This window comes from Denticeps clupeoides, unplaced genomic scaffold (assembly GCF_900700375.1).
Source record: "Denticeps clupeoides unplaced genomic scaffold, fDenClu1.1, whole genome shotgun sequence".
In the NCBI taxonomy this organism is placed as follows: Eukaryota; Metazoa; Chordata; class Actinopteri; order Clupeiformes; family Denticipitidae; genus Denticeps; species Denticeps clupeoides.
In genome coordinates, this window is record NW_021630047.1 from 654,187 (window position 1) to 679,281 (window position 25,095).

Sequence of the window (25,095 nt, forward strand, 5' to 3'; positions counted from 1 at the left end):
TGATCGATCCACCAGAGTTTATTTTTCAAATGTCACAAACAGTTCCTAGTACGAGGAACACAAGCGCAAAAAAACAAAAAAAAGTGCACGTTGTACGCTAGACAACCGTCTACGCATAAATACGGGCGCAGCGAGGGCCGCTGCCGTGGACCAATCACGGCCCCAGCGATCCGGACTGCACCGCCTCCTGGTAGGACTGGCCGCCCTCCTTCGGCTCGGGGAAGAGCTTGATGAGGTCGTCGATGCGGAGGATGGTGATGGCCGCTTCCGTGGCGAACTTCAGACTCTTGGTTTTCACCATGGTGGGTTCGTACACCCCAGCCTGCATGTTGTCTCTGGGCTTCCCGTTAACCAGGTCCAAGCCGATCCTGTCAATAATTCACGAATTGTAATAAATCAGTTATAAACGCAACTACATTTTAAAATGAACTAACACTCAGTATTAATAAATAGAACCATGCGACGGCGTCTTGACGTGCTACGGTTCCTCGTGTTCCTCACCACTTGAGGTTCTTGCGCTCTGGGTTGACCTGGGCTTCGTTGTGAAAGGCGCGCAGCTTGGCCACCAGGTCGGTGGAGTCCTGCGCCGCGTTGACCGCCAGGGCCTTCGGGATGACGAGTAGAGAGCGGGCGAACTCCGCGATGGCCAGCTGCTCCCGGGAACCCTGGTGGGCGTGGCCATATTAGCATGTGTAAAAGGCGTCGAGTGTGTGTGTGTGTGTGTGTGTGTGTAAACGCGCTTCTCACCATGCTGGTGGCGTAGTTCTCCAGGTATATGGACAGGGCCGCCTCCACAGCGCCCCCTCCTGGCACCACAGACTTGGACTCCAGGACCCTCTTGACCACACAGAGGGCGTCGTGCAGCGACCGCTCCATCTCGTCACACATGAAGTCGTTTGCGCCGCGCAGGATGATGGAGGCCGAGGACCGCGCCTTCGTACTGACCAATCAGATTACAACACGCTGGTTTCAATTCGACAGGACACGAACGGAATTTATACAGGACAGACAGGAGCGGGGACGTTCCCACTCCCCCAACTCACTTCTTGATGAGAATCAACTCGTCGTCACACACCCTCTCCTGCACCACCTCCTCCGCTTGGCCCAGCATGGACGCCTCGAAGGTCTCCTCCCCCTCCAAGTTGGACAGAGACGGGCAGACGACGGCTGCAGAGGGACAAACAAGCAGTCATTAAACATGGCGGCGTCCCGAACACTGGCCGAGTGTCACTTGGTTTGTGGCTCTGCATTTGTGGACGGATGGATGCAGGACCTACCGCCAGTTGCCTTGGCGATGCGCTTCAGGTCCCGCTTGAGGACGCGGCGGACCGCCATGGCGCCCACGTCCACAAAGTACTTCAGGCACATGTCGTCTATCCCGCCGGTGGTGAGAATCACGTTGGCCCCCGACGCCAGGATCTTCTGGATGCGCTCCTTCGTGATGTCCGACTCCCTAAGACCAGAGAAGTAGAAAAAGAAGTCATTAATAAGGACCGACATGAATAATCGTGGGAGCTGAAAGGACCGAGGAGGGACGGAAGGGACAGATACAGGCGCAACAACGTGAGCCAAGAGCTCTCAGAATCACTTCTTTAACAGGTTTCATTCGTCCGGAATGCGGCCTTCAGGCCGGTGGCTCTGACATCAGACCCGATGAAGACCGTTTGTCTTCCGTATCTACCCACTCTGTACATGTAAAATCTCAAAATATTTCAATAATATATCTTCTCTACGTCGGCTACGCCGTGTGTCCAGACCAGAGGCAGCTCAGGAACAGACGAGTGTTCCTGACAGACTCTGGGCGGAGTTACTGTGTCCCACGCGTATAACCACACACACTACACACAGTGCGGCAGTAATGTTAATGGGACCTGCGTGTGTGTGTGTGTGTGTGTATGCGCTACCTTTGTCTGATCTGGTCCAGTTTCTCGGGGTCATTGATCAGCACCTGCACCCCCAGCTTCATCTTGGTCTTCTGCAGACTGAAGTCCAGACAGGCCACCTTCGCGTTGGTCACACGCTTCACCATGGCTACAACACACACACACACGTCAAACACACACACCAACACACGTCCAACACACACACACGTCCAACACACACCAACACACACACGTCCAACACACACACACGTCCAACACACACACACGTCCAACACACACACACGTCCAACACACACACACACGTCCAACACACACACACACGTCCAACACACACACACACGTCCAACACACACACACACGTCCAACAACACACACACGTCCAACACACACACACACGTCCAACACACACACACACGTCCAACACACACACCACACGTCCAACACACACACACGTCCAACACACACACACGTCCAACACACACACGTCCACACACACCCGTCCAACACACACACACGTCCAACACACACACACGTCCAACACACACACACGTCCAACACACACACACGTCCAACACACACACACGTCCAACACACACACACGTCCAACACACACAAGTCCAACACACACACGTCCAACACACACACACGTCCAACACACACACACACGTCCAACACACACACGTCCAACACACACACACGTCCAACACACACACACGTCCAACACACACACACGTCCAACACACACACACCCGTCCAACACACACACACCCGTCCAACACACACACACCGTCCAACACACACACCCGTCCAAACACACACACCGTCCAACACACACCCGTCCAAACACACACACCCGTCCAACACACACACACCCGTCCAAACACACACACCCGTCCAACACACACACCCGTCCAACACACACACCCGTCCAACACACACACCCGTCCAACACACACACCCGTCCAACACACACACCCGTCCAACACACACACCCGTCCAACACACACACCGTCCCAACACACACACCCGTCCAACACACACACCCGTCCAACACACACACCCGTCCAACACACACACGTCAAACACACACCAACACACACACACGTCAAACACACACCAAACACACACACACGTCAAACACACACCAACACACACACACGTCAAACACACACCAACACACACACACGTCAAACACACACAACACACACACACGTCAAACACACACCAACACACACACACGTCAAACACACACCAACACACACACGTCAAACACACACCAACACACACACGTCAGTGCAGTGGTGTGTGAGGGTCTCGACCAACCTTGTGAGCCCACGGTGCAGTTGAGTGCGTATCCGTTTACGAGGAAACTCTCTTTCTGGCTGCGCCCATGGGCCTTCAGCACATTGACCGCATCGATGGGGTAGCGGGCCACGCCCTTCACGTCCACATACTTCACAGCCAGAGCCGCATCCACCACCATGTTGGAAAAGAACTCCGCATCACTGAGATCAACCGGGTCAAGGACACGCACTTCATTTTAATCTAGTAGAGAGAGAGAGAGAGCGTGTGTGCACACACTCGCATGCAGGGAAGGATACACTCCAATGATCTTTGAGGACATGGACGTCTTGGCAGCGTTGACCAGACACTCCCTGCCGAGGTCGTCGGTGGGGATGGTCAGGTTCTCATTAACATAACGTACCGCCTCCCTGTGGAAAAACAGTAGGTCGTCATGGTAATGCCAGTCTCCCCACCCTCGGTGGGTGCGGGGTTTCTGGGTAACTCACCTGCAGGCCAGTCTGTAGCCACTGATGATTGAGGTTGGGTGGATCTTCTGCTTCACCAGCTCGTCTGCGCTCTTCAGTAGCTCCGCAGCAACGATCACCTGCACACAGCAGCAGGAGGTCAGCAGGAAACACCTCATGACATCACTGTGCTGCCATCTCATGTAGGGGCAGTGGGGGCGTGGCCACACACCCCCTCAGATCATGACAGACGTTCATCTATCCTGTTAGCATAGCCACACACCCGGACAGGAAGCGGATGGGCGGTACTAAAACAGGAACTCCAACACGCACGCACCGGGTACGACGTAAGGGGACTCCGTCCCAATACACTCACCACTGACGTCGTCCCGTCTCCAACCTCCTTGTCCTGCAGATCTGCCAGCTCACACAGGACCTTGGCGGCTGGGTGCTCCACTTCCAGCAGCTTCAGGATGGTGGCGCCGTCGTTGGTGATGGTCACATCCTGCGAGGAACAGGAGAACAACACCACGTTTATACCGGAGTCACAGTATAGGTCAGTAGGTCAGCGGGAACTGAGACTTACACCAATGTCGTCCACCAGCATCTTATCCAGGCCGACTGGTCCGAGGGAGCTCTTCACAATGTTGGCGATGGACGCAGCGGCCATCACTGTGGACGGAGACAAGAACCACATTCAAGATTTTGATTTAACGCATGCATAGTTATATCTTACAGTTATAAACTAAACCGCAGTTTTCACTGCATAACGCTAATAAGTTATGGGGTGTAAAATAAAGCAGGAATAAAGTAGACAATAACGCAAGATATTTCTGTTCTACGAGAACATTCGCCATCTGTGGACTGACTGGAGAAATTGACCGAACCGGTCCGATCCCCACTGGAGCTGCGGTATAAAGAGCGAGTCCAGGCCGCTAGCATTAGCTCAGTAGCCCCGTCAGACTCCCGGTCTGGACCGGTCCGGTCTACTCCGGAGCTGCGGTATAAAGAGCGAATCCAGGCCGCAGCCACGCCGTCAGACTCCCGGTCTGGACCGGTCCGATCCACAACGGAGCTGCGGTATAAAGAGCGACTCCACGCCGGTAGCATTAGCTCAGTAGCATCGTCAGACTCCCGGTCTCTACCGGTCCGATCTACACCGGAGATGCGGTATAAAGAGCGAGTCCAGGCCGCTAGCATTAGCTCAGTAGCCCCGTCAGACTCCCGGTCTGGACCGGTCCGGTCTACTCCGGAGCTGCGGTATAAAGAGCGACTCCACGCCGCTAGCATTAGCTCAGCTGCAACGTTAGACTCAGTCTCTACCGGTCCGATCTACACCGGAGCTGCGGTATAAAGAGCGAATCCAGGCCGCAGCCACGCCGTCAGACTCCCGGTCTGGACCGGTCCGGTCTACACCGGAGCTGCGGTATAAAGAGCGACTCCACGCCGCTAGCATTAGCTCAGTAGCATCGTCAGACTCCCGGTCTCTACCGGTCCGATCTACACCGGAGCTGCGGTATAAAGAGCGAGTCCAGGCCGCTAGCATTAGCTCAGGAGCCCCGTCAGACTCCCGGTCTGGACCGGTCCGATCTACACCGGAGCTGCGGTATAAAGAGCGACTCCACGCCGCTAGCATTAGCTCAGCAGCATCATAAGACTCCCAGTCTCTACCGGTCCGATCTACACCGGAGCTGCGGTATAAAGAGCGAATCCAGGCCGCAGCCACGCCGTCAGACTCCAGGTCTGGACCGGTCCGATCCACACCGGAGCTGCGGTATAAAGAGCGACTCCACGCCGGTAGCATTAGCTCAGGAGCCCCGTCAGACTCCCGGTCTGGACCGGTCCGGTCTACTCCGGAGCTGCGGTATAAAGAGCGACTCCACGCCGCTAGCATTAGCATGAATTACAGACAGAAATAAAGCAGCGGCCGCAACACGTGGGCCGGAGGCAGGGTGCGCGTTCACGCCGCCGCCATCATCACCGCCACCCCCATCACCATTATCACTACAATCATAATCATCATAATCACCATTCTGCGTCCTCACGGACTCGCCGGTGCTCCTCTGACCGAGCACGTTTAACGGACCCTCAAGCATCGACATGTTGCTCCGTCTCCTCCGAATCAAGAATAAAGGCGCGCCAGCGGTGCGCGGTGCTTTATAAGGACGCCGCGCACGGAATTGTGGGTCGAGCTCCGCCAATTGGCTAGAAAGTTCCAGACTAAACCACATAAACGTAACAGGGTTTTTTTTTTTTTTTTAAAGAAGCGTATTTAGGGCTAAAGAATAAACAAGGTTGACCGGACGATACCAAGCTTTCAAATTCACTCAAAAGAACTACCGATAAACTTCATTTCCGAATGAAGTTTTCCGAATGAGGCGTAGTGGCGCGTCTTTACGTTGTTGCGGCCACAATCGGTCAAAAACTTTTTAGTTTATACCAAATATTATTTTAATATTCGATTAAATGATCAAAGTCCAGTCTGTATTATACACCCCGCTCCGTCCCAAAAAAAAAGAAAGTGTCGAAATTTTGTTTTTGTGGCAGTGACTTACCGGACAATCATACAAGATACAAGTTCGTACAGACAACTGAATGTAACTTCAGTTAAATGAATGTTGATGAATCCCCTTGGGATCAATAAAATATCTATTGATCTATCCATCATACTCAAATGTCTGCAGCATGATTTATTGAATTTTCAATATATATTTTTTTCTGCCCATTCATGCATGTTAGAATGATGAAAATCAAATGAACAATATTTCTCATCAGTGAATATTTGTTAAATCAATAGACTCACAGGACAATCATAAGATTTTAATTGAGCATTTATTTATTGCCTCCAATACATTTTCCTTGAGCAATGACAACTAGGCAGTTAAAAAAAAACCCAGAACATTTAAATTAAAACCAGCGGCAAACTCAAATATACTTGCAAAATGTACATCTTTACAAATGGTTTTACAAAATGCTAAAAACAAAACAAAAAAAGTGCAAAAAACGGCAAATGCGATGAAAGAGTGCGAATTTTCATCAGTGACACTCGAACAAAATGTACAAATGAAAGAAAAAACCTTCCATGGGACCTCTTTCCACCAGTAGAAACAGTAGGCCACGATACTGGCAGTATTTGCATTTTGCAGGTATTATTTTGACGATAAGCAGTGCTTAAGGAAAAATACATCTTTAACATTCACAGTAAGCTCATCATTGTAGTGCCTAAAATTAACAGTTAAATAAATATCCTTTTCAATCTCAAATTTACAATCTAGAAAAACTCCACATGGGCAGAATAATGCTTTTGTCATCATTTTTAGTGAATTGTGCATGTTTGTACATGAAAAGGTGGGTGAACAGCTCATGTCCAGTAGTGCCCGTGTCCCTAGTTTATCCCTGAATTCTGTCAGCATTCACCAACTACACACTTGGCTGAATGGAAGTGTGTGTGTGTGTGTGTGTGTGTGTGTGTGTTAAATGCCAAATGTGAACGTGTGTACGCAAGGAAGCAGTTCAGAAAGTGTGTACGATGCATCTTGTTTCATAAAAAAAAGAAGAAGAAAGAAATGTATATCAGACCTTCATCCAGACCTGCATGGTCCCTCATTAAAAATAAGTTAAAATTAAAATTGCGTCACTAATTCAGTTCCTACAACTTACCCCGCATACGTCTACAGGCAGGCTGGTGAAGCTCGGAGCTGGCCTGCTGATAAAAACAAGAACCTGTATCTAAAAAGCACGCTGAGGAGCACCTTCACGCCTCTTCCAACATCTCTACTCACATGATCAAAGCCCACTGAGATGTCTGTGGAGGAACATTCACGGCTTATTCTTTATCTTATTCTTTAAAAGCTCAAAGAATACCGGAAATATTTAATAAGGGTAGGTACCAGGTGACAAACCCGTTTAAAAGTACTTTTTACAAAACGTGTGCCGGGTGAAGGCATGCACTGCTAGAGCATAAATCCTAATGCTTGTAAGGGACCTAAACACTGAACTTCACTACACGGTTCAAGCCGAGGACCTCAGACACAGTCCAGCTTCCCGAAGGGGGCGCTCTTGAGGCAATTTCAGATGATTAGAGCTGCAGTAGCAGTGGCGTACTTGACATATATCTGTCCGGTTCTAGTTAGTCTACACCGGCTGTAATAAATGTAGTCATTTGTCATTATTGTACACTAGTATTCTTAGTTTAGAGTGCAACTGCATGTTCTGCCACTACAGACACCACATTCCATCCATGCTCGGCAGCAGCTTCAGGAGTGTGGTTCAGGCGAAGCTGCTGGAGCTCAGACACCGGAACTTCTCGCGGAGGGACTGGACAATGTTGGGCTGGGACGTGTCCTCCAGGTCTTGCCACACATAATCCTTCAGTTGGCTGCGGCCCGCCCACGCTTCCTGCCGCCCCATGGCAGCTTCTGGCCGGGCTGCAGGGAAGACTCTGAGTCTGGACCAGGCGGGTGCCATCACCTGCCGTTCTGCACTGTTCCTGCTTGCTCTCCTCCTCCGAGCGGATTTCGACATAATCGTCATCTTCTCCATTGTCTTTGAAGTTAGCCAGGTAGTTCCGGGTGGCCACGAGCGTCCCCAGCGGCAACTTCCTGTCCAGAAGCAGAACCTGCTGGGAGTCGCGCAGGGTGAGGTCAGGGTCAGGAGAAAGGCTGAAGTGTGAAGGGTACTCTGGCAGGCTGCTTTGCCGAGCCCCGAGACCACAGCCACTCTTGCCAGGGGACATGGCCGTGTGACATTTCGGTCCGTCCCACCTACAATTCCCTCCACCGTTCTCCTTCTCTAGCTGATCGGCCAGTGAGGATGAGGACTGGCAACGGCCATAAGGTGAGATCTTTGGGGAGGAGGAACTTGGGCCTAATGAGCTGTAGATGTGGTCCGGGTCTTCTGTAGTGGGTGTGGTGACACAAGCACTCCAGCGCTGACTGGGTTGTGCCAAGGGTGATTGCAGCAGATTTTGGAAAGATGGGACAGATGTTGTGCTGGCAAGTCGCCTCTGGGGTCGCTGGTCAGACTCCTCAGCAGCTGAGGACGGGGTGCTGGCCAGCTGCCCGTTACTGTAGATACTGTTCAGCCAGTCATCATCTAACATGGAACACTCAGGAAGGGATGGAGAGGACGCTAGTCCTGGAGAAGGGCGTCCTCCTGGCCCCTTGGGCGTGGTCTTCTGGGAATCTTTAAATATAACATGATCATAGAGTTGGGAGTACTCCGCTATTCTTGCCCCTGACCAACATAAGGTGACAATTAGACCAGGAGACAAATTAAGTTGAAATGAAAATGTGGTGGGCTACAGGTCTTACCTATGGCAGCTCCTCCTTGCTTCTTTTCCTCCAGAATGTCTGCCAGGTCCTTCGATTTGGAGCGTGTGTTACGTGCACAGCTGGGCTCGACGTCCATGCTCTTCATCTTCATTAGCTGATTAGCCTTCTTGATCTTCTGGCTGTACTGGCGTGCCATAAGGAAGACCCTGTTTCGGCTCTTATCGCCCAGATCTAGGAACTGGTCCCCAGCCTCACTGAGGAAAGGGAAGAGAGAGGCATCAAGGCCAGGGAAGAGGGTCTGGAGCTCCTCTCGGTGGATGGGTGGTGGGGGATCCCGAGGACTCTCTAGGTCCTCATCATAATCATCATCCATCCGGAAACTGCCACTGCTGAGGCGGGCAAGCTTGTTTCGTATGCTCTTAACTGTGCCAACTGGGGGAGGTTCTGGAATAGCAGGAGAGACCTGGATGGAGGGAATGGGGGGAAGACTCTGGTTTGTTTTGGAAGGGACCAGTTGAGGTCCAGTCATTGCTTCAGAGGAAATAGAGCATGATGGGGTGGGTTTGGGGGGAAGCGACTGACAAGGTGAAGGTTTTGGTGGGAGGGAATGAGATTGAATTGGGTTGGGTGAAAGAGGTTGTGGAGAAGAAAGCTTTGGAGGAAGAGGTTGAGACTGGACTGGTTTCAGGGGAAGAGCTTGAGCTTTGGGACTGTGGGTTTGGGATTGGTTTGGTTTAGGACAGACTGGTTGTTCAGGGAGGGGTTGAGATTGTATTGGTTTGGCAGGTAGAGGTTGAAAAGGTGCAGTTTTGGGTGGAGGAGCTTGTTTAGGTGAGACAGTTTGAGAAGGTGAATGCTGTGAAGGGAGTGGCTTGGATTGGATGGTTTTTTGGGAATGGGTTTGTGGAGGTGTAGTCTTTGGTGGAAGGGACTGGGATTGTGATTGTTTTGAGGAGGGCGTTAAAGGGACTGGGGGTTTTGTGGGGAGGGTTTGAACAGCTGGAGGTGAGGAGGGAAGTGGTTGAGAGGGCACAGGATTTTGTGGGGTTGTAGGAACAGGGGCAGGTGAAGGAGGGAAGGACACGCACAGGGGATCATCCACCTCGAAGGAAGGCTCTCGACTGAGCTGAGGAACCTTGAGTTTTGGGATTCTAAAGGTCAGAGGTGGGCTGGCAGCTCTGGCTGGTGGAGGCTGAGAAGGTGGGTGGGTGGTCATCTTTGATTTTGACACACTGTTGCCTTTTGATGTGTTTGCCTTAGAGTTTTGTTTCTTCCTTGGTGACACCACTGATGTAGTCTCATGTCCCGCAACAGGGAATGCAGCAGGAAGCTTATCAGCCTTGCGCTCATTTTTCCGAATGTAGTTTTCCAGATCATTCCAGATTTCATCCACCTTCTCTGACGTGGATTCTGTCTTCTCTGAGCCCGATTTCATGATGGCTGGCGGTGATGTTTTCTTGGGATGTGAGCAGTCACCCTTTCCATCCTCCTCAAGCTGCAGTAAACTCTCCTTTGAGGTGGCCGGGCCAGTGTCAGGCATGAACCCAGTCTGTCCTCTCTCTGTTCTCACCTCTTTTGACAGTGATGGCAGAGGGGGGACAATGAAGGTTATCGTGTCATAGATGTTCTCCTCCTCCACAATCTGCAAGTCACATGCGTCAGGTGCACTTCTTTCATTTGCAGAGGAATGACTAGTGCCTGTGGAGGACTGGCTGAGACCTGGGTCCTCAGAGGACACTGGCCGGTTCACATCAGATTCTCGCCGCACCAGGCCCATGGCCTGCAGTTCTTCCAGACTGATGTTGTCGTAGACATTCTCAACATCATCCAGGGTCAGCTGCTCTGCTGAGGACGAGCCGGAGATCTCGTTGCTGGAAGATTCGGGCTCACGATGTGTTGGCATGGCGGTGGCTGGATCGACACTACTGGCCCTGCGCAGCACCTTGCTGCCCACCACGGCATGGTGGTCCAACTGCAGCATCCGCGTCTGTTCCACATGCCAACTGCATGGTCGCCCGGGGTGTCCAGACGATTCGTTCGACTCACGATCACTTTCCTGCTCGGTACCAACAGGCTCAGTCGGGACAAACATCTGATAGATGTCCTCTTCATCATCAATCTGAGTTGTCAGCTGCCGGGTTGGAAACATGGCGCGGCGCACCTTATGGTCAGCCCAAATGTTGGGGACAGTGACGTGGGTGTCACCTTCACCCTGTAAAGGGTGTGTAACTCGTAGGATAGGGGTGTGGCCAGAATCCATCTGTAGAGTCTCTTTGGCGGTCTGTAGAGAGAGATCGTGTGCGTGAAATTTGATTCGTTTCATACGTTTCCATGTCATTTTCCTGTAGATTTTCTCACCTGCAGGTCAGTGTGGCCATGTTCTCTCCAGCGGTCGATGTTGTCCACAGACACCTGAGGATTCAGCCGCTTCCTGCTGCCCTTTCCTGGGACCTTCAGCCTTTTCCCTGAACCCTACACACACACACATCATTTGATTCCAATTACGTCATGCAGCCCAGTTTAAACGTTTTCACAGACTCACTGGTCCACTGTCGTCCTCATCATCTGCATCTTGCTGCTGAGACCCTTCCTCCCTGTCACTCAGGTCACCATGGTCACCAGGATCCAACGAGTCCTCTGACTGGCTGACAAGGCTTCGAGAACGTCCAATCGAGCCCAGGTGCATGACGGGACTGAGCAGGGTTGCTCCCAGACTGGAGCGCTGGTGTTGGAAACAGAAGGAACTGTTCATCTGCTCATTCATTGTCCTGTGTGTCTTTCTACCGTCAGGATGATTACCTTCTGGACATCTGGACTGGCCACTGCAGTGCAAGGAGAATAAAAACATTACAACACAACAAAAACACACTCACACACACACACACACGGGAGCATCTACACACCACTGTGTTTGGAATTCTTCAGTAGTTTGGATAATGGCTCCGACTTCCTACGGACCCGCCGTGGGGAGGGCCCTTCCTTGGCGTGACTGGAGCTTTTGTTGTTTTCATCTGGACTGTAGTGAAATCCTGGGTGATCTAGATGGAGATGGAATTATCCACATTTCACAATAACACACGGCTTCCACCACACTGCACCGTTAGGGGGAGGTGAAGGTGAAGACTTACTGGCGGCGTCCATTTCTAGTATGGCCTGTTTAGCCTGCACAGAGCAGAAAAAACCATCAACAAGATTATATGTATATGACTATTTATCAGTTGATAATGAACGATGGGTGGGAACTATTCTAGAACTCTCCCACACACCGTCCATCACCACTGCTACTGCTGGAGCCCGGGGCGGGAAGCACGCTCTAATGCGGCCCTCGTCTATTGAGGATGATCCATGTAATTGTCTTTCATGGGTTAGGAACGTAACTGTCACCAAATCCAATCGCCCCAACACGCCTAACATAACAACCCAAGGGTGTACTTCCTGCAAACACCGGCCCCACAGCGGCCAGCTAAGGAGGAGTATCTGTTTGTGGGATTGGGCGGAGGTGGAATGTGCTGCAACCTTGGCTGGAATCTTGGCAGGGTGGTTCTCCAGGATGAGCCTCTTCAGGTGGAGGATCCAGGAACGCTTATCCTGCTGGGATTTGGCCTGACACGCAGAAACGAACGCATTAACTCACGTCATCTGGCTTTGTCATGTGACTGCCACACCCTGACATGTAGGCATGTGCTCAGTTCTAAGCCATTTCCCAAGCCGTTAGATTTACGGTTTTAAAGGCACAACATTCCACTCTGTGCTGTGGGAACAGCCCCAAGAATAACAATTAAAGCAAAACCATTTGTATTGTGGTGAGAGATATTACTCTGTGTGTGTGTGTGTGTGTTACAGTTACCTGCACAGTGTGCTGTAGTTTGGGGTTCTTGTAATGAAACACGCTGAAACTGAGGGGTTCTTTAGGGATGAGCTCCACCAGCATCAGATTACAGCACTGGGGACAGACGGGTTACAGTAAATATGGCTGCACGGCTTTACATACGACTCAGTAGAGGATCTCACTATCAACATCTCACAGATAAAATATAAAAATATGTCAACTGTGTCTGGTGTCCATTCTCACCAGGATGTGTGCTTTGTACGTGAACGTCTCATCGCGTTTCTTGGTGATCAGCAGGAGTTTGTCGAATAGAAAAACGTTCTCTCACTCTTTGCTCGCTGGATCCGGAACGTTCCTTCCAACACCAGCTCCCCATAGCCAATCAGATCAGGCCCCTTCCAGTTAGTAAGCAAACTCTGGATCTCCTGAGATACAGACAAAAGGGTGAGGAGCAGGGAGGGGGTTCAGGCATTCAGGCCTGCACCGTGCCGCAGAACTGGAACCAGGGAGGGAGGAGCTTGAAGAAATAAAGAGAAAATTCCAGAACTCCACTGGGAGGACGCTGTCAGTAGTTCTTCCTCTGCTGCATGTTCTAAAGCTGAATTCCATATGGACCACCCTACAGGTGCTATGGAAGCATGTGTATGATGAAGGGAAGGAGTAGGTGTAGTGTATTTGAGTGACTGTGATATAGAACAATACCAGAACTACAGGGCTGGTGGGTAAAATCTGCTTTTACCATGTTGTAGAGAACATGGTTTCAATACAGAACAGGAGCAGAACACTAGATCATGATATTAGAAATATGAATATTAAAAATGACATGGTTGTTCTTGGTGTCCTGGACTGCTTTAAAATCTCCTTCTTTCTGTCAGAACAAAGTATGTGTGTGTGTGTGTGTGTGTGTGTGTGCGTGTGTGTGTGTACCTGTAAACGAATGGCATGCTCATGTTTTCTCTTCATGTCATTTATGTGCCAGGCAACGCGCTGCATCGTGTCGATGGCCTCCAGAACCACATCATACATCTCAGTGTCCTTCGGTAGGTGGTTTGCAATCTCCTGATCACACACACACATACACACAGAAATCATGTTCTCAAAGTAATAACTCTGCATATGTGAGTGAATGTGTGTGTGTATATGTATGTTTGTGTATGTATACGTGTGTGTATGTATATGTGTGTGTGTATGTATGTGTGTGTGTGTATGTGTGTGTATGTATATGTGTGTATACGTGTATGTATATATGTGTATGTGTGTGTATGTATATGTGTGTATACGTGTGTGTGTATGTATATGTGTGTATACGTGTATGTGTGTGTATGTATATATGTGTGTGTGTGTGTGTATGTATATGTGTGTATACGTGTGTGTGTGTATGTATATGTGTGTATATATGTGTGTGTGTGTGTGTGTACTGACGTGCAGCAGCAGGTGGTATTTCAGGATCCTCTGTACTGGCTTCAGCAGGTAGGAGCCCAGCGGTAACAAGTGTTTCAGACTCTCCTGTCGCTCGCGCAGAAACTTCACCACCGACTTATTCCTCATACAGTCCGACAACATGGCCACCGAGCTGAGAGAGAGAATCCAAACACACTCACACACTCCATCTCAACGGCCACTACATGTGCTGGACAGACTAATGAAGACTTTCTTCGTATGGTGGAAATAATTATTTGATCCCATTTACATTCACATTTATATTTATCAGACGCCCTTATCCAGAGCAACTTACAATCAGTAGTGACAGGGACAGTCCCCCCATGGAGACACTCAGGGTTACAATCAGTAGTGACAGGGACAGTCCCCCCTGGAGACACTCAGGGTTACAATCAGTAGTGACAATCAGTAGTGACAAAATTTAGTAATCATTTCCCCCTACTGTATTAGTGTGGATTAGTGTGTGTGTGTGTGTGTGACCCTGGGGCCACCAGCTGTGTGAGGGAGTGACAGCTCCATTTTCTATACCTCTCTCACTCTCTCACACACACACAGCTACTCACCGTGGGTAGTTGGTACAGTACTGGGTGTAGATGTGGAAATCTTCACTCTGAAAAGTGAAAAAAGTTTGTGTTGGTGTGTGTATGCACTTGTATATTACAGGAAAGTCAGTAAATCTCTCTCTGTGGTTTAGGTCAGATCTCGGCCAGTCTGATTAAATCACTCCTCTCGTTTCATCCCTCGTTCCCTCCTCCCTAATTCAGCATTTCTCTCTCCTCTTTCTTCTGCCTCCCTGAACATCAAAGTTCTTAGAAGTAAAAGGAGCTTCAGTTTACTAAAACTCAGCCCCCACACACACCTGAAACTGCTCTCAGACTTTATTCAGTTAGTCATAATTTGTCATAATGTCTAAGTGTGTGAGAGAAACAGAGAGAGAGAGACAATTACCTTTGCCACAAAGCACTCAGCAATGGCTGCTGGATCAGCGTTACACTTCTGTAGGTCACGGAGAAGGGCACTGAAACACACAAAACCACCTTATATTTGTGTGTGTGTGTGTGTGTGTGTGTGTGTTGGGGGGTGGGGTTGGAGTGTTGGTGCCTCATGCATTAGATCACAGTTACTGAACTAGGATCAGATTATCCGACTCGTCTCACCTTCACTTTACATCTGTGGGCCGGGACAAATACTCTTTGTGTGTGTGTGTGTGTGTGTGTGGCCTATGCTTCAACTCTAAAAACAGAGATATGAAAATATGTTGTGTTGGTGTTCAGTAAAGCACTGTTCCTCTTGTTCCTCAGTACCAATCAGACATCACACTAAAACAATCACCAGTAATAATCAACCATCACACTAAAACAATCACCAGTAATAATCAGCCATCACACTAAAACCATCACCAGTAATAATCAGCCATCACACAAAAACCATCACCATTACCAATCAACCATCACACTAAAACCATCACCATTACCAATCAACCATCACACTAAAACCATCACCAGTACCAATCAGACATCACACTAAAACAATCACCAGTAATAATCAACCATCACACTAAAACAATCACCAGTAATAATCAACCATCACACTAAAACAATCACCAGTAATAATCAGCCATCACACTAAAACCATCACCAGTAATAATCAACCATCACACTAAAACCATCACCATTACCAATCAACCATCACACTAAAACCATCACCAGTACCAATCAGACGTCACACTAAAACAATAACCAGTACCAATCAGAAATCACACTAGAACCATCACCAGCACCAATCAGTCATCACACTAAAACCATCACAAGTACCAATCAGTCGTCACACTAAAATCATCACCAGTACCAATCAGCCATCACACTAAAACAATAACCAGTACAAATCAGTAGTGACACTAAAATCATCACCAGTAATCATCTGTAGCCACGCTAAAACCAATCAGTCGTCACACATAAACCATCACTAGTACCAATCAACCATCACACTAAAACCATAATCAGTACTGGTGATGGTTCAGCCATCACACTAAAACCATCACCAGTAATAATCAGCCATCACACTGAAACCATCACCAGTACCAATCAGACGTCACACTAAAACCATCACCAGTAATAATCAACCATCACACTAAAACAATCACCAGTAATAATCAGCCATCACACTAAAACCATCACCAGTACCAATCAGAAATCACACTAGAACCATCACCAGCACCAATCAGTCGTCACACTAAAATCATCACCAGTACCAATCAGCCATCACACTAAAACAATAACCAGTACAAATCAGTAGTGACACTAAAATCATCACCAGTAATCATCTGTAGCCACGCTAAAACCAATCAGTCGTCACACTAAAACCATCACTAGTACCAATCAACCATCACACTAAAACCATCACCAGTACCAATCAGACGTCACACTAAAACCATAACCAGCAATAATCAACAATCACACTTAAACCATAACCAGTACCAATCAGACGTCACACTAAAACCATAACCAGCAATAATCAACAATCACACTTAAACCATAACCAGTACCAATCAGACGTCACACTAAAACCATAACCAGCAATAATCAACAATCACACTTAAACCATAACCAGTACCAATCAGACGTCACACTAAAACCATAACCAGCAATAATCAACCATCACACTAAAACCATCACCAGTACCAATCAGACGTCACACTAAAACCATAACCAGTAATAATCAACCATCACACTAAAACCATCACCAGTACCAATCAGACGTCACACTAAAACACCATGTTGGCTCGGGATTAGAACCGGCAACCTTCTTAATTGACTAGTGTCATTGTTTTTTTGATGCTGTAAGTGTGCAGTAGTGGACAGTGTGTAGCAGGATTAAATTATTTTCCTTCATCATACAAAATCATTGGAAAAACGTCATATTAATATTCCAGAATTATATCAGAATGATCTTTAATTGAATTATCAGAACAATGCATTAAAAATTAATAGCAGTGTATATATGTTACGTGGTGTGTGTATTAACCTGTTAAAGCAGTAGATGTCTCGAATGTTGCCAAACAGAGAACTTCTGTCTTCCTCACCAAGCAGCAAAGACGACTGATCAATAATGCAGTCCAGGTAATCCTGCAGGGACAGAGGCAGAGAGAGGACAAGGACAGACAGAGAGGGAGAAAGAGAGGAAGAGAGACCATTCTTTTACTTTTACACCTGCCAATTCTGTTAAAAACAGAGAGGGACTGAGTATGGACTACATCAAAGGGAATTGTGGGTAACGTAAAGTAGAGGAACATGTGTGTGAACACTGGTTGACCACCTGTACGATGCTCCTCAGGTCTTCTACATAGGTCCGCTCCGTGTCCAGAATCTCCTGCACCACCCGGTCCACGTACGCCACCTTCACGCCCTGCGGCGTCTGCGCCGTGTTAGTATCGACAGGCTCCGCCTGCGCAGGCGACCGCAGCTCCACCGTCTCCTTGTCCTGATCCGCACAGTCCAGCTGTCGGGCGGGCACCAGCTCCAATCGAATCGCTCCGGCATCACGTTCCAGGGCGGGGCCGAGCACAGGCCGGCCACTCAGTGAGCAGTGGCTGTCCCGCGAAGACGCAGAAGAGGATGTGGAGCCATAGCTGATGGGCCTGTCGCTGTTATGCAGGGAGTCCATGACAACGGACGAGCTGTAGCAGCGGGCGGAGCTTCGAATGGACACACCCGTTGGAGTTAGGACCACCCGTCCAGCCAAGACTTCTGGTAATGGAGGGAGGGCATCAGAAGAGAATGAGGAATCTTCTGGAGGAGGAAAAAGGAAACGTCGGCATCATTAGAACTTACTGTAAAGTTCTGTCTCATTAGAATATGCTTTATTCTGCTTTTCTATTTCACTTGTTATTGTTTTATTTCCTGCATGATTTAATGTACAATTAGCTGAACTGGTCGAGGTTACTGAACATGGAAGGTTTGGCCCTCAGAAATGAAGATGGCTGGTCTGCTGAAATCATCATGAAAATTCACACTGGAGTGTGTGTTCTCTCTCAGACACACACACACACACGCACACACACACACAGGTCTGATTTCATTTTGTGACAATAAGTAACTTCCTGTTGTGTGTTTTCACACGGACTGACAGTACTGATCCTATTTGGATCTGATTGGCTGAACTACAATAATAATATAACCTCTGAACCCTAACACCCAAAAACCCTGAAAATACATAGCCAGAGGGCAGCAACACACACACACACACACATACACACACACACACGCCCAGAATGGGAGTCATGTTCAGTGTGAACGTTTGTCTGCATGTGAAACACACACAGATTTGCCTGGGTGTGTCCTGCACAAGTCTGAACTTCAAAAGGAGAGAGTGTAACAAGGAGGAAGCAAAGTGGTAACACAACACCTGGTGTGTGTGTGTGTGTGTGTGTGTGAGTGTGTGAGTGTGTGTGTGAGTGTGTGAGTACAGCTGATTTGCTGTAAAGAACAAGTTGTTGCGAGTTACAAGTTTAATCTCCGTCTGACTTCATGGCCTCGCCTCAGGGCAACAGAACCACCATGCAGGACAAGTAGCAAGTCTGATCTAGAACCCGCGCTCACTAGAACGATCCGGAATCACCGGAACCGTGCGTCAGTATTTAGCACCATGATTCTGATCGTGATCAGAGTTATCATGCTAATATTCTAAATCAACACATGGGTGTGTCCATTCTAAAACCTTCCAAAACATTCCAACTGGAGCAGAAAATAGGACACACACACACACACACACACACACACACACACACACACACACACAAGGACACCTGTTGTCTCAAACTAACCAAGCCTCTAACAGACTTTTGCATAAACATGCATGAAATGGCAACCTGTAAAATACCACCACTGTGGTAGCACACACACACACACACACACACACACACACACACACACACTCTCTCTGTAACACAAAGCTTCAGCTGTTGCAGCGCACATTTCCCCCGAATGAGATGTAGATGGGAGGAGGGATAAGAGATTAAACCCCCTCCCTCCTCCACCCAAAAATCCCCCTTCAGTTGGGGAGAGACTTTCTCTGAATGACATCATTCAGCAGACACACACACACACACACACACACACACAATGGGCCGAGGCTGGGTACTGTTCTCGGCCTGGACACTCCCTCTTTTTTAAATCCTCTGCTCCGACTTATACACTACTCACACACTCACACACACACACACAGTAATGTGGACAGTGACACCATTCCTGAAACACACACATCAGTGTGTATGTCATGGGTCTCACCAAAACCAGAATATGCTGACACAGCTTCCATCACCACGCGTAATTATTGCGTCTGTGTGTGTGTGTGTGTGTGTCTCTCTGTGCGTGTGTAAGCAGTCGAAACAGTAGGGTCTTGCTGCCAGATTGGGGGTTTCCAGCCCCTTTCACCCCAACAAACAAGCCTCTGGTCATTCAACTTGATCTAATCCATTCCTGGGACACACGCTGGGTTGAGGAGCCACTGAAGGACGCGTTACTGTGACCTTCTGGATGATAAAGATGAGAAAGATGAGAAAGAGCAGAAAGTAGATTTCACTCTGCCACTTTCTGATCCCCTCATTTCTTGATCCTGCAACTCTCGACTCCAGTGGACCTCATGAAAAGACGCATGTTCTTGTGCCACATCTGCACTTCACCTACGAAATCATAATCAACACATCCTGCTGAGCTGCAGCACATGAGGACGGGAGGAGGGACACACCATGACTGATCCATTTCACACCGAAGGAGGGCTCAGACTTGTTCTGGAGTGAATCTTGCACCAATAGGATTACCTTCACACTTCTGACACGACATGAAACACACACACACACACACACACACACACACACAGGATCACAAATTCTACTGCTGCACTATAAAGGAGTATTTCATCTGAAGGAAGCAGTTGACGACTGGAGTTTATTGTCCATTGCCAACAGTGTTCCACCAAGAGATATTCTGCAGCACCGATGATGATGGTGGTGGTGGTGAGATGGATGAAGAATTCCTCTCTTCTGAACATCACTGTCTGTATCGCAGTAACACATGCTGGTAATGAGGGTAAAAGGTGGAGGTCAGGCTCTCTCCATCTCTTCTGTATCCCAGCATCCTCCTCTCCGCTCTGTCTCAATATCCTTATCCCCCTGATCTTACTGACGTTTGACTCCAGCTCACAGAGGAAATATAGAGTTCATCGTTCAACAAAACAGTTCCTCTCCACTCTGAGATCTCAGGTGACCTTCACATGTCCTGAATCGGACTTTCACCATCATCTGACTGATGTATTCCAGATGCTCTTCAGAATTCACATGTCTCTGATCATCACAGGATAAGAAGAAGGTGTAGACGCTGAACTGGAACCACAGCACAGCACAACACGACTGATTATTTACAGACAAATAACATGCAAATACAAAAATCTATATTCAAATGTACAGAACACACCTTCATACACAAAATAACCCAGTAGAACCTGCACACACACACACACACACACACACACACACACACAGAAATAAATCAGCGCGGTCAGGAACCATTAATGAAGTGTTGACTTCACATGATGCTGCGCTTTCAGCCAATCATCCTCCCTCTCACACCAAACAGAGAGGCCCCGCCCCCTGACATCGACACACTGACCCATGGCTGGTCCCTGATTGGGTTTCAGCACATTTTAGTCGGGAGAAATCCTAACCTGCACTTTAAATAGACACACACACGGACGTATACATACATATGCACACAGAGAAACCTTATATATACAGATATTCCAATAAATCACACACACACACACACACACTAACCCAAAGTGCTGGTCTGCACAGTGCTGGAAGTTTTCTTCTGAGTGTGTGTGTGCGTTGGGGGGTTATTGTCCCCGAGCTGCTCGGAACTGTAACAATCACCCCCACCCCCATCTCACTGACCCTGGGAGACTAATTTGGGTCACTAGTGAGAGACCAGGAAGGGGGGACAGAATCTGGACACAACAACAAAACACTCACCCACACACCCACACACTCAATCACTCTCCAGACAGAGTCAGATTTAAAACACACACACAGACACTTGTGCACTGAGAGCCTTTTCAGCAACAGAAACGTCTTTCACCATTCACTCGCTCTCACACACACACACACACACACACACACACACAGAAAAAAAAGGTTTTCCAGTCTTACTGGTGGGCATGTTTAGCTCTCTGTCCGGATCTAGACGCACAAGAAAAGCCCAGCACTCAGCAGCTGTATATCCAGCAGGAGCTCCGTCTGCATCTTCCAGCTACCGCCAACACAGCCTTCCACGTGCGTGGCGTGGTAAAGGACTTCTCTCTTTTAATACGTCTGAAACACCCTGAAGAGTCCAGACGTGCTCTCTCTCGCTCTCTTTCTCTCCCTCCCTCGGTCCCTCACACTCTAGCCCCGCCCCTTCACTGGCACAGCCGTCTTTCATAAGGAAACAAAGAGTCTGATTTATCAAAGGGCTCCACAGGCTACTGCAGAACCTGCTCCGTCACACACAACGCAACGGGTGTGCGAGCGAGAGAGATAGAGAGAGAGAGACGACAGGACTATACGAGCTGAGATACTTCTGTTAGTCAGCAGGAGAATAACACACACACACACACACACGGCATTTCAAAACAGCGGGGTGTCTAACCCTGGATCAATAGTCTGAGAAGCATCAAACACATAAAGCTCACCCAGCCCCCAATACTCTCCCACTCCTTTGTTTGAACAGTCTTGTGTGTGTGTGTGTGGGTGAGAGTGAGAAAAAAAAAAGTTTAAGACAAAATAGAAAAATTCACTAAAGATTAATGACGTAACATGGTCAGGGCCAGTGACACTCAGAGACATAGCGATGGTAAGTAGGATTAGAACCTGTGATGCTCTCGTCATTCATTAGGCCACCACCCCCGAAACAGACTTCTACTTCCACCAAGAAACGGCACCCAAGCTCCCACAGAACTCAACCAGGCCTGATTAACCAACCTAGAACAAGTAATAACAACTAGTAACTACTGATAGCAACCAATAACCACTCATAACTACTCACAAAAAACAATGATAGCTTATAACCACTCACAACAACCAAATAATAGCTTAGAACCACTCATAACTACTCACAACAACCTATAAAATACCAACTACTCATAACAAGAACTACCCACAAGTGAAAGTGAAGTGATTGTCATTGTGATACACGGTGCACACAACAAAATGTGTCCTTTGCTAAGTGGCACCTCAGTGGCGGATCAGGATACGAACCAGCAACCTTCTGATTATGGGGCCGCTTCCTTAACCACTGTAGAGTATGGTACATAACCAGTCATACATTTATATTTACAGCATTTATCAGACACCCTTATCCAGAGCAACTTAGTCAGTAAGACTGAAACTTACTGACTACAGTCACTAACTACTGACTACTGACTACAGGGACAGTCCCCCTGAAGCAACTCAGGGTTAAGTGTCTTGCTCAGTGGAATTTGAACCTGGGTCTTGTGGTTCATGGGCTACCTAGAACTACCCATAACCACTCATAACTACTCTAAACAACCTACAACAACTCATAACTACTCATAACATCCTACATCAGGGCTGTCAAACCTGCGGGCCTGGGCCACATGCAATGAGATACAAACTTCATATAGAAATATCATTATAGCCCGGCGATATGAAACACAAAATACAGATCCCATAATCCAGTGCTTCAACATGAAAGTGAAGTGATTGTCATTGTGATACACAGCACAGCATGGAGTACACAACGAAATGTTTTCCTCTGTTTTTAACCATCACCCTGAGTGAGTAGTGGGCAGCCATGACAGGTGCCGATTACGGGTCCGCTTCCTTCCGGGCCACCGCTGCCCCTAAAGTTGCCTTGCTGAATGCGATCTTTACACTGCAGCAGTATCTGTACCGGAGCAGGTTCCACGTCATCAGCAACTGGGTTGTGAAGCAGCTTTTCATAATAATAGAACTATAATAGATCATAATAATCCATCTATATTCAGTAGTCTCCCGGGATGTGCTCGGGTTTGAACAACCCATAACCACCCATAACAACCTATAACAACCTATAACCACCCATAACCACCCATAACCACTCATAACAACCCATAACCACTTATAACCACTTATAACTACTCATAACAACCCATAACTGGAAACATTGTCCCAGAGCAATACTTGCTTTTTTCAGGATGTTCATTAATTTCCAGGACACACACACACACACACACACACACACACACACACACACACACACACAGTGAGGTCAATCATGTCTGCCGGTCATAAAGACAGGATTTGCATTAGTTGAACACATTTGCATGAGGACACACACTTAAAAGCAGCATCGCTCTTCCAGCTATGAACTGCTTCTTCAAACCAATAGTCATAATAATATTACTGTTATCATTGGTATGTGTTCTGTTTGATTTAGCTCCTTTTTGCTTTCTAGATCAATCTGGTGGCTCTGTTGCGCACCAGCTGTTATTTTATCAGATTTGCATGTCTGGATTCACACATGGCAGCAACTACTGGTGGGACAGGAACAGCAAGGCTGGAAAAGAGAACCTGAGAGATGAACAGTTCATCTGATGCACAAGAAATTAGGGTGTATACTGTATCCTACAGTAACACACACACACACACACAACTGCCCACACACCCACGCCACTGCCGGGACACGTCCAGGAATGTCGGTCCTGCAGTCCAAGCAGAGTCAAATTCCAACAGAGCAATTAGGGAGGGAGAGAGAGAGAGAGAGAGAGAGAGAGAGAAAGAGAGAGAGAACCATAAGAGCATCAGCCTGATTTGCTGTCTCTCTCTCTCTCTCACACACACACACACACACACACACACACACACCTGAAGAGGCAAAGTCCAATGATTATTGGTGGTTGGTCTGGTGCATTTCTATGCAAATGAATAAGTCCAGCATTTGTGTATGTGAGTTTGTGGGTCTACTTCCCTGATACACTCCATAAAACATAAACAATGTCCAGATGCACGTAAGGACTTATAACACTGAACATCTTCTACACACACAACCTTCTACACACGTGTGAACATTATCAACTATATACAACGCGAACATCGAGCACACACAGAAACAACATAGATTTCTCAAAATCACACACCGTACGTCTCGATTGGGTTTTTACACACACACAACTGAAACTAAAGAGTAAAGTAGTGAATATGTCTGTAGCAGGCTGTTCAGAGGGATCACAGCCTGACATCTGATTACCCAACCCAAAAAGACGAGCATTAGCCTGTCATTAGTGTCCACCCAGGGCACCATCATCTCAGCGCTGCCCTTCAATTATTCTCCTGAGTCAATTAACCAGAGCAGGAAAACAAAATGTCCCCACAAGTCCTGAACACATCACTTCCCTGCATTACACACATAAATACCCACAAAATCCAGTCCCTGAAAAACTCCTGTCACACTGGGATGAAACGGATGTTCAGCAGACCCGTCCCAAAGTAAAACTTTACCTTCACTTGCGTGTCCCTATCCTCTATTTCCAGTCCTTCCAGTGGCTGCTCTGTGGGAACGTATCCAGTTAAAACGTAATTCCATCTTCTTCAGTGGGGTGGTCCAGTGTGTCCCTGTCAATGTCTCTACGCCTCTGAGACGAGCGCTGCAGTCACAACGAGCACACGGCGAGCGAGCGAGCGAGAGAGAGAGAGAGTCACACACACACACACACACCACACACACACACATTTCATGTATGCACTTATCCCTTTGTGTTAGTGAGACTCGGACCTCAGCCAACACTGCAACACAGGGGGGTGGGGCGGGGTGTCAAGGGCACTCAGCCTCCCCTCAAAAGAAGTGGGTCACCCTGAAGAACACAGGCTGACAGATAGGAGACCCCGAAAA

The 25,095-nt window shown here is 48.2% G+C and overlaps 2 protein-coding genes and 1 non-coding gene across 3 annotated transcripts; all 3 read right to left on the minus strand.

Moving 5' to 3' along the window:
- Window positions 1–5,792, minus strand: tcp1 (t-complex 1). Its single transcript, XM_028967961.1, has 12 exons — window positions 5,661–5,792; window positions 4,218–4,303; window positions 4,008–4,136; window positions 3,674–3,771; window positions 3,485–3,595; window positions 3,207–3,388; window positions 1,905–2,031; window positions 1,278–1,453; window positions 1,044–1,167; window positions 748–940; window positions 502–665; window positions 1–368 (listed from the first exon to the last, which is right to left on the minus strand). The coding sequence occupies exons 1-12, from the start codon at window positions 5,731–5,733 to the stop codon at window positions 155–157; spliced, it is 1,677 nt and encodes a 558-aa protein (XP_028823794.1). The 5' UTR covers window positions 5,734–5,792; the 3' UTR covers window positions 1–154.
- On the minus strand, window positions 3,812–3,952 carry LOC114781554 (small nucleolar RNA SNORA29). The gene has a single exon (XR_003747701.1). It is a non-coding gene; the product is annotated as a small nucleolar RNA SNORA29 (small nucleolar RNA).
- A 2,031-nt stretch (window positions 5,793–7,823) lies between the features above and the next one.
- Window positions 7,824–21,702, minus strand: LOC114781512 (pleckstrin homology domain-containing family G member 1-like). The gene is given in 18 exon segments (XM_028967943.1): window positions 7,824–8,866; window positions 8,944–11,185; window positions 11,263–11,376; window positions 11,447–11,626; window positions 11,704–11,726; window positions 11,808–11,942; window positions 12,033–12,066; window positions 12,421–12,507; window positions 12,752–12,847; window positions 12,977–13,050; window positions 13,053–13,158; window positions 13,661–13,792; window positions 14,156–14,306; window positions 14,737–14,783; window positions 15,122–15,191; window positions 17,198–17,298; window positions 17,489–17,961; window positions 21,378–21,702. Coding segments are annotated over 18 exon segments (5,118 nt in total). The 5' UTR covers window positions 21,388–21,702.
- Window positions 21,703–25,095: the final 3,393 nt, after the last annotated feature.

Coding starts and splice junctions, on each gene's coding strand:
- tcp1 (XM_028967961.1), bottom strand. CDS start 5,733: ATGTCGATGCTTGAGGGTCCGTTAAACGTGCTCGGTCAGAGGAGCACC. Junction 1,454..1,904: donor CTGGACCAGATCAGACAAAG/GTAGCGCATACA, acceptor CTCTGGTCTTAG/GGAGTCGGACATCACGAAGG. Junction 666..747: donor AGAACTACGCCACCAGCATG/GTGAGAAGCGCG, acceptor CACGCCCACCAG/GGTTCCCGGGAGCAGCTGGC.